At 49.0% G+C, this 13969-nt stretch overlaps 1 protein-coding gene across 1 annotated transcript in view; it reads right to left on the bottom strand.

Annotated features, from left to right (window-relative positions):
- LOC122376104 (Kv channel-interacting protein 4-like) overlaps positions 1 to 13635 on the bottom strand; it is a 77338-nt gene extending 63703 nt beyond the window's left edge. The window contains exons 1-2 of the mRNA XM_043355799.1: positions 13570 to 13635; positions 13075 to 13197 (exon numbers count right to left, since the gene is read on the bottom strand). Of these exons, the coding sequence (XP_043211734.1) occupies positions 13075 to 13087 (13 nt within the window). The 5' untranslated portion in view covers positions 13088 to 13197; positions 13570 to 13635. The remainder of the gene's footprint in view (positions 1 to 13074; positions 13198 to 13569) is intronic.
- Positions 13636 to 13969: the final 334 nt, after the last annotated feature.

Here is a 13969-nt window from a genome sequence, read left to right as displayed (position 1 = left end):
CTGGCGACGCCTATGGATGCAGATGAGTCCAATGGTACAAAGTTGGGTATTATGAAATAAAATTGAATTCGTTTGCACGAATATCAATCAATCAATTGAATTTATAACGAATGACATTTTACTTTTTTATTCCAACCTCTTATAGAATTGGGGTGCCCTTTTTATGCTTGTCGACTGGCGAGACCCACTTTTGCTGGAATCACCTTTTTCATTGGGCGCCCTTCTACTGCTGGGGTCGCCTCTCCCTCTCTCCTGCTGAGGTCACCCCTCATTCTGCTCGGCGAGACTTACTTCTGATTGGCGCTCCTCCTCTGCTGGGGTTTCACTCGCGGCTGGGCGCGCGCGCTATACAGGCGACCCCCAGGCGCTCCTCCGTTTTTCGTATCGTTTGTGGAGAAATTTCGTGTACAGGCTGTGAAATTTGGCATCGGAGTGCTCGTAATCTCCTTCTGCATCTTTGTGGCCACTCTCCAGAACTGTAAGTCCAACCAAGAATTATTCGCATATCTCTCTGTCAAGCCGTGGTCTGCGAGAGGGCAGCTAACGCCCGAAGTCATATTTGAAAACTACTTTCCGATGCTTGCCTACGACCAACCGACTCAAGTTTTGCTGTTTTCTTCACTGTATGTATTCGTGAAAACAGATCAACTCTACCTCTACTCAGTCGGAAGTTCTGCTCGATTTTCCCGGTACTACTTTCTGTCGGACGTGGACTGCGCGCGGATGAACTCGACCTCAGCTCCCCCACCCGCCCCCATGGATGCCGGTACCACCAGCGGAGGGGACGGGACTCGGGCCGGCTAATGTCAACATGGCCGGCGCCCGGGAGGCGACGGAGGCCCGCTGCCGCCGGCCCGCTCACCGCGGGTGTCGTGGTGGACGGCGGGCCAGACGCGCCAGGGGAGGAGGAGGGGGCTGCGGCTATCAGCCGGCCGCCTCGGACGCTGGGGTTCTACCCCGCCGTGTAGAGCGTCCACAAACCCATGTCAGGACTAACACCAAGTATGACCGGGAACAGCTGCTGGCAGTCCGCAGACTGCTCTGCTGGGACGACGCGACTAGTGACGTCACCGAGAGGATCAGGGTCAGCCTACCCCCTCGTCTGTCTCACCTGATCCGCCGTACCAGAGCTCACGCACACCAATCAATCAGTGTCGTATGTGGGTCCGGCCGGCAGCACCGCGCGACGACCCGCGCACCAGAGGAGCCCAGTCACAGAACCCTCACCCAACCGGCCCGACTCACCATCTCGGAAACCCGCCGGCTCACAAAGACAGCAAACACCGGTCTTTTGATCGGCGTTTTGAACATTCAAAGCCTGAAGCCAAAACTACTAGAACTCACCGAAGAACTAAACCGTCACGATTTCGACGCCTGCCTCCTGGCCGAGACCTGGCTGCGCCCTTCTACTCCAAATCGACTTCTCGTGATTCCCGGCTACTCTCTCAGCCGAGTCGACCGACCAGACGGCAGCGGCTACGGCGGGGTCGCCGTACTGTCAAAAACGGATATGAAAACTGTGACCATCAAACCGAGCACATCCCCGCACCCCGCGGCAGTCTCCTGGAAACCCGGTGGATGTTGTTCAAGCTCGAACGAAATCGCCAGTTGTTTGCTCTGTGTACCGGCCGCCCCGACAGACCGATGCCGCTCTGCGAGCTGACTTTTCGGACCTCGAGACGCAGTTACAGCGTGTATTAATTGATTTTCCCAAGATTCCATTTATGATCTGTGGCGATTTAAACTGTGATATGTTGAAGGAGGAGAGTTTTCGTGCGCGTGTACACCTCAGTGACTTTTTATCGAATTATTCTCTTGAGCAGCTTGTAACCGTTCCAACGTACACTTCCGGCTCGTTGCTAGACGTCTGTATGGTTAAAAATAGAGAGCTTGTGCGTGATTGCTCTGCATCCTTTTGCCACTTCAGCCCACACAAACTCCTTCGTGTGTCTATTAACGTTCCGAAACAGCGCAAAAATCCTACAGTTGTTCAATCCCGCTCGATCAACCGTATAGATGTCGATGCCCTGAACTCTGACCTGATGTTTGCCGATTGGGAGGGCGTGTTTAGTGCCACGAACGTAAGTGACCAGTGGGATGCTTTCCTGACCGAATTTCTGCCGATTTTTGACGATCACGCACCTATAAAGAATATTACCATCCGTAATCCTACAGCACCACCAGTTACCCCCGCCACACTTAAAATCATGGATCAACGTCGTACCGCGTTACAGCAGTTCGGTAGAAAGTCGGAGGTTTACAAAGACTTAAACCGAACTGTCCGGGCCGCAGTGCGACGAGACCGACGCGGCGAACTTCACAGAGAGATTAGTGGGCGGGGTCCCAACAAGGTGTGGAAAAGTATTAGGTCGGTTGTGGCTGGTAAGAAAGACGGACCTAGTGTTCAACCTGATGTATCGGCTGACGTTTTAAATTCTTTTTTTCGTTTCTGTGGGTCCCCGCGTCGCTACAGAGATCCGTGACCAAAATCCAGTTGTTAAGCAAATTGGCCGTTTGCCGCGTGTCGTAACCGGTAGATTTAAGCCCAGACCTATCTCTCTCGGTGAACTCGGTCACACCGTTTTCAATATGCGCAATTCTGCCGCCTGTGCGTCTGATGGCGTCTGCATTCGCATGCTGAAAACTGCTTTCCCATTAGAGATGCCCTTTTTGAACCCGCGAACCCGCTTTCTGCGGGTTTTCAAAACCCGCAGGGTTTTTGGCGGGTTCGAGAAGCAAAACTTGTCGTGTGGCGGGTATTTGGCGGTCAGACTTAAGAACCTATAATTTTTTTATTTTTTTAGATGCAAAACACAATGCCAAGTGCATTTGCTCAGGTTAACGATACAATATTCATCAAAACAACTTTTAAAACAGAACCAAATATAAAAATATATCAAGGAAGCACATTTCAAATGCAAAACTGAAAACAACCAGCAATAGCATCCACAGTCTGGCAATGACCAAACCAGGGTACAAGCAATAAACTACTAAGCATAAATAAATGCTGATGAAAGCATTCCATAAAACATAAAAGACCCTGAAAGCAAACTTATAGGAAGCTGAACTGAAGTCTATGTGCACTGTGCAGTGTGCACTAGATATACATTATGGAAGAACCCAGACTTAAATGAGATGTTGAAAATCAGAGCAAATGCCACATGTTACTTTATTTGCGTCTGGTCGGCATAAAAAGAGCTATCAGCTAAACAAAATTTGATGCAAATTCATTGATTACCTATCCTACTCTATGTTCTGTTCCACCCTATATTACGAAAATAACACACCAATTACCCTTACAAAAAATCAAAATATAGACTGGCCGGCCCAAACATAACGCAATACAATACTGGCGCACTTCCGACATTCTGACAAGGATTGGCATTTGACTGAGTCAATTTTGGTCTCTGAGGCGAAGGAAAGCTGTCATTGATGACGCAATAATTTTCAATCAGTTTTTCTGTCTTGGTTTTTGAATGCCTCAAAATAGCAGTTATACATGTTACAAAACCACGTAGCTGGTCGCATTTATTTCTTTTGTCTTTTTACGTCCTTATCATTTGTATGCCGACAGATGACCGGCCGGAGAGCATTACCAAGACCATCTATAAAATCATTACATTTAAAGGGACCCTCCCACCTTCAAAAAAGTTAATGAATTGGCATGAAAGTGATGTCGCTCGGTTCAGAAAGACCAAAAACGAATATCTACCAAATTTTATCGAAAAATATTCACCGGTTTTCAAGATATTAGACTTTTACTTTTGTTTACTTTTTGGGATCTCCGCTGTTCCTAGCGACTTTATTTGAAAGTGCGGCATTTGTTGCGCGCAAAGCAGCATATACCACCGCGTGCTACAAAACGTTTTAGTCAAACATTTAACGGACGTTCGAAAGCCTGATGACGTCATCAGATTCCCATAATGGTTAAGAGATAGGGACCAAGCTGGTCCCACCCTGCAAGTAAAGGGAAGAAATTTCTTGAACACCATAAAGCTGCGGGGGTTGCGACCAGGATAAATGGTGGTTTCTGAGCCTGGCCGCAAACTTGGCTATCTCAACTCAAAACTAATGTTAAGGTGGGAGGGTCCCTTTAATTTAGCATTTACTGTCTCTTTATTTCTAAACCGGTGATTAACCTCTGAATTGTAAAACTTTAGCTGTTGTGTAAAATAATTTAATCAGAATGGCACATGAATATGCATTATACAACAGTGTTTTCGCAACAAGTTCGACTAACTACGGCCGCAATAATTTAGTCGCTGTAACATTCCATCAGCTGTTGGTGACGCTTCTGACGCATGTTTCCAGAAATGCGTGGTTCATTGGTGGTTAGTTGCAAGGCCATGTATGTTATTATAGTTGGTTTTTGCTGGGATTTTGCATGATTTGTTTTATGTGTAGATCGACTGGATACTCATTATTCACTGTGTCACTATTTATTTTTAACTGGAAATCGCATATCTTTTTATATCAACATTCATTTTGATAACAATATCATTTTCCAGAGGCCTAACATTGAGAGGGAGCCAGAGTGAAATTTTGATCCTCAGCCAATGCTGAAGGGTAAGGTGAGAGAAAGATTTTACTGAACTCTTCAGAAAGGAATTTCAAATGTATTGATGCATTATTCATTTTCCACTATCCAGTGTGCACTTCCTGAGGACTTAGCATAGCAATTTCAAGTCCTTACTATTTGTTTGGCTGTCTTTTTCTGCACAGCAATGAAGCAAGTAAGGTTTATATAGCTCTAGCATTGACTCAGCTGTATTTTTTTTTTCTTGCAAAAGTATGTTTTTAAGATTGCGGGTTTTTTGCGGGTTCGGCTCAGCCAAAATCAGCTTGCGGGTAGTTGTGGTTGGGCAAGGGGTAGCTGCGGGGCGGGGCGGGTAATGAAATTGCAAATTTGGGGCATCTCTATTTCCCATCTATCGGTGACGTTATCCTTCACATCATTAACACTTGCATCTCAAGGTCCGATATCCCCTTTCATTGGAAACACTCTATAGTTCACCCCATCTTCAAGTCTGGAAACCCATCTGATCCCACTAATTTCCGACCTATCTCCTTAGTACCTGTCATTATGAAGGTGGTCGAGCGAGTCATTCACAAACAGCTCTATCGCTATCTCTCCCAAAACCATCTTCTGGCCAATACCCAGCACGGTTTCCGACCCCGGCACTCAACTGAGACAGCACTTCTGTCCGTCAGTGACCAAATCCTGGCCGCCACCGATAGGGGGGATGTCTCTATGCTATGCCTTATTGATTTAAGCAAATGTTTTGATGTCATCAACCATGAGTTATTACTCGCTAAATTGGCAATGCACGGCATAGAGACATCCTGGTTCGCCGCTTATCTCCAGGGTCACACACAGAGTGTATCATTGAAGGACGAGTCCGGTCGCCGGGTATTATCACAACCTCTCCCCAACTCTATGGGCGTCTTTCAAGGCTCGGCACTCGGTCCCTTACTCTTCACGGTATTTTCCAATGATCTATCACTTTATTCTGAGGATGCAGCAGTCTTCCAGTACGCTGATGATACTCAATTGTTGGTGAGTGGCCCTTTAAACGACCTTAGGGGACTCATCTCGCGCTTGGAAGCGTCACTGGCGTCTCTCGACCATTGGTTCAGTGCAAATGCTCTTAAAGTAAACACTGCTAAAACTCAGCTCATGGTTTTCGGCAGTCGGCAAAATTTGAGAAGCATACCTGCTTTCACCGTTTCTTTTCGCGACACCAAGCTAGTGCCATGCAAGCAGGTGGGCAACCTGGGCGTTATCTTCGACGGCACCCTGTCCTGGGACGCGCATGTGTCCGAGCTCAGTCGCCGATGCACGGGTCTCCTAATTGGCCTCTCCCATGTCCGCCACTACCTCCCCGACGGTGTCACCAAGACACTAGTGGTGGCTCTCGTCATGTCACGGATCCAGTACTGTCTCTCCGTATTTGGTAATGGTAGCCAAAAGAACTTCGATCGCATTCAGAAAATTCTTAACTTTGCCGCTAGAGTCATTTTCGGTCGCCGTAAATTTGATCATGTCGCCCATCTCCGGGACCAACTCGGCTGGATGGCACCTAAAACAATGGCTGAATACCATACCCTTATCACGGCGCACAAGGCCATCCAGAGAGGTGAACCCGAGGAGATCGCGACCCTATTTTCCAAAAATTCCCAAACACGAGCAAGGTCTACTCGCCAAGACCACCTTTTCCACTTACCGCGACCCCGACTAGAGACCGGAAAACGTAGATTCGCCTACCGTGCCGCGGCGCTCCTAAATACTCTCCCCCTCGAGCTAACGCAGTTGCCTCCAGCCAGATTTGCCCGTGCTGTAAAAAAGGGGCTTAAGCCTAGCCAGAGTAGCCATAGTAGCTAGCCTCATGACTCTTGGACTATGAAAGGCAAACGAGTCTGTGTGTACATAGTTATGAACGCGGCTTCGTGCTGGTTACACCAAGTATGTGCGTGTTCGGCGTTCGCGTTGTGTATTTCGTATCCGTAAGTGTGTGCGTTTTCTTGTGTAGGTACCTATTTCTTGTGTTATCTTCAACCAGCTCGGACTCGGAGTGTAATCGCCACGCCGATTGTGGATTGCTCTTGATTGTCAATACATACATACATACATACATTCTGCTGGAGTCTGACATTTCCCTTGCCGGGTATGCCCTATTTTTGCTAAAGGCGTCCCACCACCTCTGCTGGGGGCGCCCCCGGCCCCACTACTGCTGGACGAGCCCAACTTTTGCTCCAGGTGCCCCTTTTGTATAAGGGCGCCTCTCTTTTTTAGGCATCCCTCTCCCGGTAGGGCGCCCCTTTCTGGTGTGGCGCCCCTTTCTGCTGGGAGCGCTCCTCTTCTTCTGGGGGCGCCCCACTACTGCTGGACGAGCCCAACTTTTGCTTGAGGTGCCCCATTTATATTGGAGTGCCTCTCTTCTTCTTGTTGTGTTTCGGTCGGTTCGAATGAAAGAGTTGTATCTAATGAGTTAAACGAGATTTATTCCGAGAACTCTTTCCTGAGTCGTTACGTTAACCACGAAGTAAACAATCGTCATGGCGTGCGTCGTCTCTGCCTATCCGCGCCAGTCTTGCCGTCCGGCGGGCCCAATCGCTGCCGGCGGCATGGGCGCACTCAGCTACGGACCGGGGCGGGCGGCGGCGACACGGGCGCACTCAGGCCTCGGGCACGAGCCGGGGCGGCGGCACGGGTGCGCTCGTACGCCAGAAACACACAACAACACACCACTTCTGGAAGCATCCCTCTTCTGGTGGGGCGCCCCCTTTCTGCTGGGGTGTCCTTCTTCTGCTAGGGCACCCCTCTTCTGGTGAGGCGCCCCTTTCTGCTGGAGTCGCCCGTGTTCTACTGAGGAAGCTCTTCTACTGGGCGAATCCATGCTTGAGGTGCCTCATTCCTACTGGGGGCGCCTCTCCTCCGCTGGGGCGCCAGTCTTATGCTTGACGATCCCAACCTACGTTGGAGGTGCCCTACTTCTGCCTCGGGCGCTCCACTTTTGCTGAGAAAGTCCCGCTTTTGCCGGGGTGCCCCTTTCACCCATTTTTGGGGGACGATACGACTGGACGCTTCCCAAGCCCGCAAGTATCACGACGCCGGTCACGAGACGGAATGTAGCCGGGAAATCACCCTCGCCATCTGCTCAAGAGCTTATCGGTGTCGGGCGGCGTGTGGTGCGCCGCTTAGCCTATGGGGGTGCACTTTGACGTGATGGGGGTGCACTTTCAGGGGATGGGGGTGCACCTGCACCCCCATACATATAGAAAGTTACACCGCTGGGCTTACCTTAATTAAATTTAGGTGTTCATTTCAGTGTAGGTGGGGGAGAGCGGGGAGAGTTGTATCATGTCCAAGTTGTATCAGGGCGAATTGTGCCAAACTTATCCAATAGATGGCGCTCGTGACACGACCAGCCGACGAAGTTTTCCGGGCGCCATATTTCCCTGTTCTGTCGTGTGGCTGGGTGGACGCGTCTCGAGGTGAGAACCGATTTTATGTTTTTTTTAACGTCATTCTAAAAAAATAAGTTGCAAGAAAATGTGTGTTTTGGGCATTTAGATGTGCACGAATTTGAAAGATCTCTGTAGCGGTGGTGAGGGTAGGTTCTAAGGCTGCTTGAGTGAAAATGGATTTCTCCAGCTGTCTGCTGTTTTTGAGCACGAGGATGTTTTTTCCAAGATGGCGGCGAGGTACATGTTGTATCAGAGCCGGGTGGGGTATGTTGTAACATGTATGTATGTATGTATGTATGTATGGGTATGTTGCTTTTGATCGCGAAAGCTAAGCCCTGGCTCGCGTTTGTAGGTAGCTAGTCAATTCTCGTTCCATTTCGGCACAATGTGTTGGCTTCTTTGCTCTTAACGGGCCACTTTTGCGTCATAGTCTGTTGATGTTTCGTTCGGATTGCATTGACCTAAGTTTGGTCTAATAAAAGTGAAGCCTTTGAGCATATACATTGTATTAACCCCATTTAATGTTGTTATGTTCAAAACCAGTAGCAAGCACACTCCCTGAAACGTGAAATACCTAGTGATACAAATTACCCCACCATGTGAATTTGATGTGATACAACTCACCCAAGTCATGGGGCAAGTTGTATCAAAAACATTGTTCTGTTCGGCAGACCGTAGAAGAAAAACTGGTAGAGGTAGCGGAAAAGTTAGTTTGCACAAAAAAGCAGAAGAATCAAGGAAAGGGATAGTATGGAAATAATGAGTTTATCACGGATAGTTACGAGGTTATGGGTCTCGGAGTAAAAACTGATACAACCCACCCCACTCTCCCCTATTTTCAAGGCTGCAAATATCATACATTGGTAATTTGGTTTGGAAACAAGGTTGAGCACCGGCCACCGAGCAGCTGATTCAAACTGCAGTTGCAAGTTTCCATTCTGTGAAATGTTTGCTGTTCGTTTTAGCTTAACGTCATAATTTCATCGCGCGTCGGTTTGCACTTATTTTTTTCCCAGATGACTTAAATCAAAATTTTAGCCGCATTGACCTGATGACCAGCGGATCTGATCTGTTAGGCCTCAAACTGACCTGACCCGACCAGACCTCCAGCTGGCCGGACCTCAGGCTAACCTGACCGACCTTCAGCTGACCTGACCCGTCCCTAACCTGACCATGCACCATCAGATAACCTGACCTGATCCGACCCTGACCAGACCTGTCCAGGCCTCACCAGCCGACCTGACCTCCAGCTGACCACGTCACAACCAGGCGTCACGGCGCCATCACTGGATACGTCACACGCCGTCACACGTCACCACTGTTTACAGATCGTCACGCGCCCGGCCGGCTCCGCGGTAGGTCGGGGTGCGGCCGCCCGCCGCCACCGTCCGCCGACTACTAGCGGTGCCGCCGGCACTGGAGCGACCCGGCGCTCCAGGCGTGCTGTGCTGAGAGCCGACGCGCCTCACTGACCGACCAGAGAGCTCAGAGGGCTGGCACGGCTGTGTTTGGCCAACGCTATAGAGGCAGACAGACCAGCGAGCCTGACAGGGAGCGTTGAAACACCGCCGGAGCGCTACCGGCACTAATTGATGTCCTTCAGCTGTTTTCGGGGAGTGGTAGCTATCTGATCGCTGTCAGATAGAGGCAGCCGAAGATCAGAGGGGTGGAATGACGACCTTCACAGCTGGCCACTGGGGAGCATGCTGGTCCAGGGGTAAGTTCCTTGCCTCTAGATTCAGCCATCCGGGTTCGATTTCCGGACAATGCAAGTGACACTGCCGCTGTCTGACCGCTTGGAACAGCGTGAGAGTTCCGGTTAGCACCTTCGTCCATCGGATATGGTGGTTAACCCAAACCAGCCAACCAGCCTGCTGGCCTGGACGGGAGGGGTCGTGGGGGATGCACGGCCGAACACATACTTCTAGGTCGGTGACAGGCTGAAAGATTGCCCGGCCACTAAGTGCGCCTATTTGGCTAATGCATGGTGCGGCGCGGCGGTGCGAGGCACTCAACTACCGATTGGCTGAAAGTACGATCCGCTTTCTTTTACCCAAGGTCTAGCAAGCTTGTTATTGACATATGACTCACCGTGTGCAGTCGATGATATTCAACAACTTCCATCGAGCATTGGTATAACGCTTAAAGTTACTCTGCCTTTTGCTACCTTTTGCGCTGACTGATGTCCTTTTTAATCTACATATACTATACACGTAGGTATTTTAGCAATATTAGAAAGATTCCAACATAAGGTTAGCAAGGTAGCGAAAATATACCTAAGCCCTCTTACAATTACAGCATGTTGTGACTTGTGTGTCAACTGCATTAAGCCGATCCGTCTAATTAAGCTGTTCCCGATCCACGGTCCAACAAACTTCGTGTCGTGACCGCGACGCACGGTACTCCATATAAAAAGGAATTACTTATCTAGCAAATTACCCCAACCGGGACATATGATAGCGATCCTATCACGCAATTCATTAACTTTAAGCCTGTCCCTAACAAGTCTTTTATGGAATTAAGGATCGTTTGTATTGCGATGCTTCCCAAACAATAATTTTGTACGTTGTTTTGGAGCACTTCTGATAAGGCGTCTTTATGATCCCCCAAGAGAGACATCAATATCCATAGAGCAAAACAGCATACATATTACATATGCATGCTGAGCTCTTCGGCCTTCTCTTTTCCGAGGTATTTTTCGGTAAGGCTGACGTTGAAACGATGATAACATTAACAAATATCTACCGATGACTTTTAGAAGGTTCAACGAGATGCAGTTCAAACAGTGTTAAACAAATAACGATCACTAATCACTAAGCAGTTCCGCATTGTTATGCATAAGCTACCAGATTGCGAGCGTTTCCAGCTGGAGTAACCTTTCAAGTAGCAAATCCTTCTTAGCGCCACATGCAACGATCGTTTGCAGACCCTGATATGCACGGCAATCCCCGGTGCAATCGCCCCGACACGGCAAATCTGTTTACTGCAGCTATCGCCGTGCCAGAAATGAAGCCTTTGAGGCTCCTGCAGCGATCAAACAGTAAACAGCGAAATGAATGTTTGATGAACAGAAGTAAACAGATTCCGTGTAACTAGCTGGATAGGTGGCTAGTGTATAACACCGTAAGCGCGCCCGAGCCGCGTCTGACAGCACGCACGTGCATGTAAGCTCTTACGAGGTGGTTGAAGGTTAGCTCGGGGATTCACAACGTCCAGCATTGGGCATAGGTCACGTTGCTTCGCCCTGTCAGTCTACTTTTTTGCTGATTGATAACCCATATCACACACTGATGTGTGAGCACACTGGTATCAGTGCGTGATAGTACGTAAATGACAATAAGTGAGAAAAAAATCTTGATAAAAGTGTGCGCTTATGCACGACGTTTTATTGTGCCGTTAAATGATGAGCTATCACTTTAAACCCAAGCCATAGATAACATGAATCTATGGCATGAATGCCTAAGCTTATAACGTTCTAACCAAACGTAACGGCAACGCTTGAGCGCTGGTTACTGTCATTCAAGTGAAAGCAAAAAAAAAAAGAAGAAATAATAAAAAATTAAGAAACCGATTCTCGCCGAGTGAGATGAGAGTTTCCTGAGCCGTGTGAAACTGAGTAACTGAATAATGGCAGTTGACACCGCCTATTAGCGACATAGTCCGACAAGACGGACAGACATGTCCCGCCCAATGGAGATGACATCTCAGGAACGCCTCTGACATGGTACGGACATTCGGGCCAACCACGGCGAGAGACGTGTCGAACGGACCATTCCGTGTCCTCTTGCTTGGACCAGAGCCAGTCATGGCCATTAGCGCCCTGTTTCGTCGATATTAGCTCGTCGTCTCCGCCATGCTTATTAGGGCGAATAGTTACGTGTCTGTTAAATATTTTAGCTCTTAAACATCTTCCACATCAACGTCATCGCCCTATCTATATAATTATCTTTATTGAAAAAGAAACTTCGCTGATATGCAAACATGAGCAAGTAACCACCGAACTTGTGAGCTCTTACATCTAAATGTAAATGTGGCCGTTGGATTTCACGGGGCTATTGCATTCAATGATCTGAATCCGCCGAGACCAGTCACCGCTCTGAGATGGAAAAGACGGCAGGAACAGGCGTGGGCGACTGATTGCTCCCACTTTTCCCATGACTGCTGATGAATGGCACTGTCGGTGCTAGTGCTCGAAGGGGCAGCAGACAAGTTAGGATGCTGCCGCCGCTACTGGGGTGACGCAGCCATAGGCGCGGGACCGGGGGGGGGGGGGGGCAGTGGGGGCAGCTTGCCCCCCCCCCAACTCTAGGGCCGTGGGGGCGGTGCCCCCACAACTTTGAGACGAAATACTGCAATTTTTTGCAAATGTTTTTCTTTTTTGTTGAAAAAGCCAAGGGATGAAAAATAAGTGGCCTAAAACCGGTGAGAAAACTAGATTTGGGGGTACCCTAGGTTCATCTCCATTATGGTGTGCCCCCCAGTCTGAAAGTAGTTCCCGCGCCTATGCGCAGCTTTACTACCGGAAGGTTATATCCACTCCTGCATAAAATAGCTTTGCAGGAAACTCAGCATTTTTTTTATAGATGATTACCAATATAAGAAAGATCAGCATTTAGCAATCATACCCGATCCTGGCAGTTACATTTCACATTGCACATACAACACCAATGATGTGTACGAACGTGCACCGACCATACACCGACACTTAACTATCCATGAGGCTGATGGTTCATCTCATTCAACTTATCCCAGCATACCCTTAATCTTGTTATTACCTGTAATTCATCACCCGATGATAGCGCCCCACAGTAAAGTCTCAGGAAGTAGTCCGTCGAATCAACTCACCCTCTGTGAAGTTATTGGAGGTAGAATTGTTTCGACAGTCTTGATCTGATCAAGACTAATCCGGCCGGTACGAAACCTTCGCACCTTCTCGCACAAAGAGCTTTGATAGAGCTATACGGGGAAGAGCTTTGATAATGGAGTTTTCCGGTAGCCCACGAGAATATGTCTCACTAGTGAATAGAGGGTGGGATCTTGCGAGTTGATATTCATGAAGGTACATTTTTTTTCAGCTAGCTGAGCGTCGGCCGTCGAATCACTTACTTGGTGTTTCCATGGTCCACAGATGTGACGTTTGCCGCTGTCGACTTCTCGAATATAGACTCAGACGTCTGTTCCTCCGCTAGACAGCAACAATGCTCAACAGCTGAGCTTCTACACTCCGTTCTGAAAAAAAAAATAATGAAGATGAGCATTCCTAATAAATATAGTGGACAACTGAATAAAACGTAGAGAAAAGTATGTCCTCAAAATTGCCTAAATACACCAAAAAACAAAAGCAATAGCCTCAGCCTAATCGTGCACAAAGTCAGTTGAAATTATAACAGTTCGTTTCTATAGCCGAGTGGTGCAAGGGAGCTGAATCGCAGCACTTAGCGCCGTGGTGTTTCGTCGAACCGCGCATCTTTATTTTTTGTTACAATGAACTGTAGTTACACAGTGAGCAAAGAAGCACGGGCATATAAAGCACCCATTGTACTGGTTCCAGGGCAGCACGCGCAGGGTCACTGCATTGACCGGGCGGTAGACAACGCTCACCTGACTGCAGACAGTATAGTAGCGGCGGGAAGTGCACAGCATTGGCACAGCACTGGCACAACACTGGCTCTGGCCCGGCTGTCTCGGGGCGAGCTGGCAGCCGCGCCGCGAGACACCGGTTTGGTCACAAGCCATCTCAATAATGCCAGCTGCGGCGCGTCTCAGATGCCGCACCCCCCCCCCCCCCCCCCAGTCTCCCCTCAGCGCTGTCATGCCGCGGTCAGCGTGAGGGCCGGAGTTCGAGAGGAACGGGAGGACAGAGGACAGGAGGGCAGAGGTGGAGAGGAGTTTGGGAGGGGGAGAGGCGCTGACAGGCATGTGTGACCCAGGGGGCGCCGGGCGACACTTCGATAGTGCCGCAGGCTGCCACTGGGATTGTGTGTGACATCGAACGTATCTT

This window comes from Amphibalanus amphitrite, unplaced genomic scaffold (genome assembly GCF_019059575.1).
Source record: "Amphibalanus amphitrite isolate SeventyFive unplaced genomic scaffold, NRLGWU_Aamphi_draft 002017F_arrow, whole genome shotgun sequence".
NCBI classification, from domain to species: Eukaryota; Metazoa; Arthropoda; class Thecostraca; order Balanomorpha; family Balanidae; genus Amphibalanus; species Amphibalanus amphitrite.
This window is presented reverse-complemented; position numbering and strand designations above follow the sequence as displayed.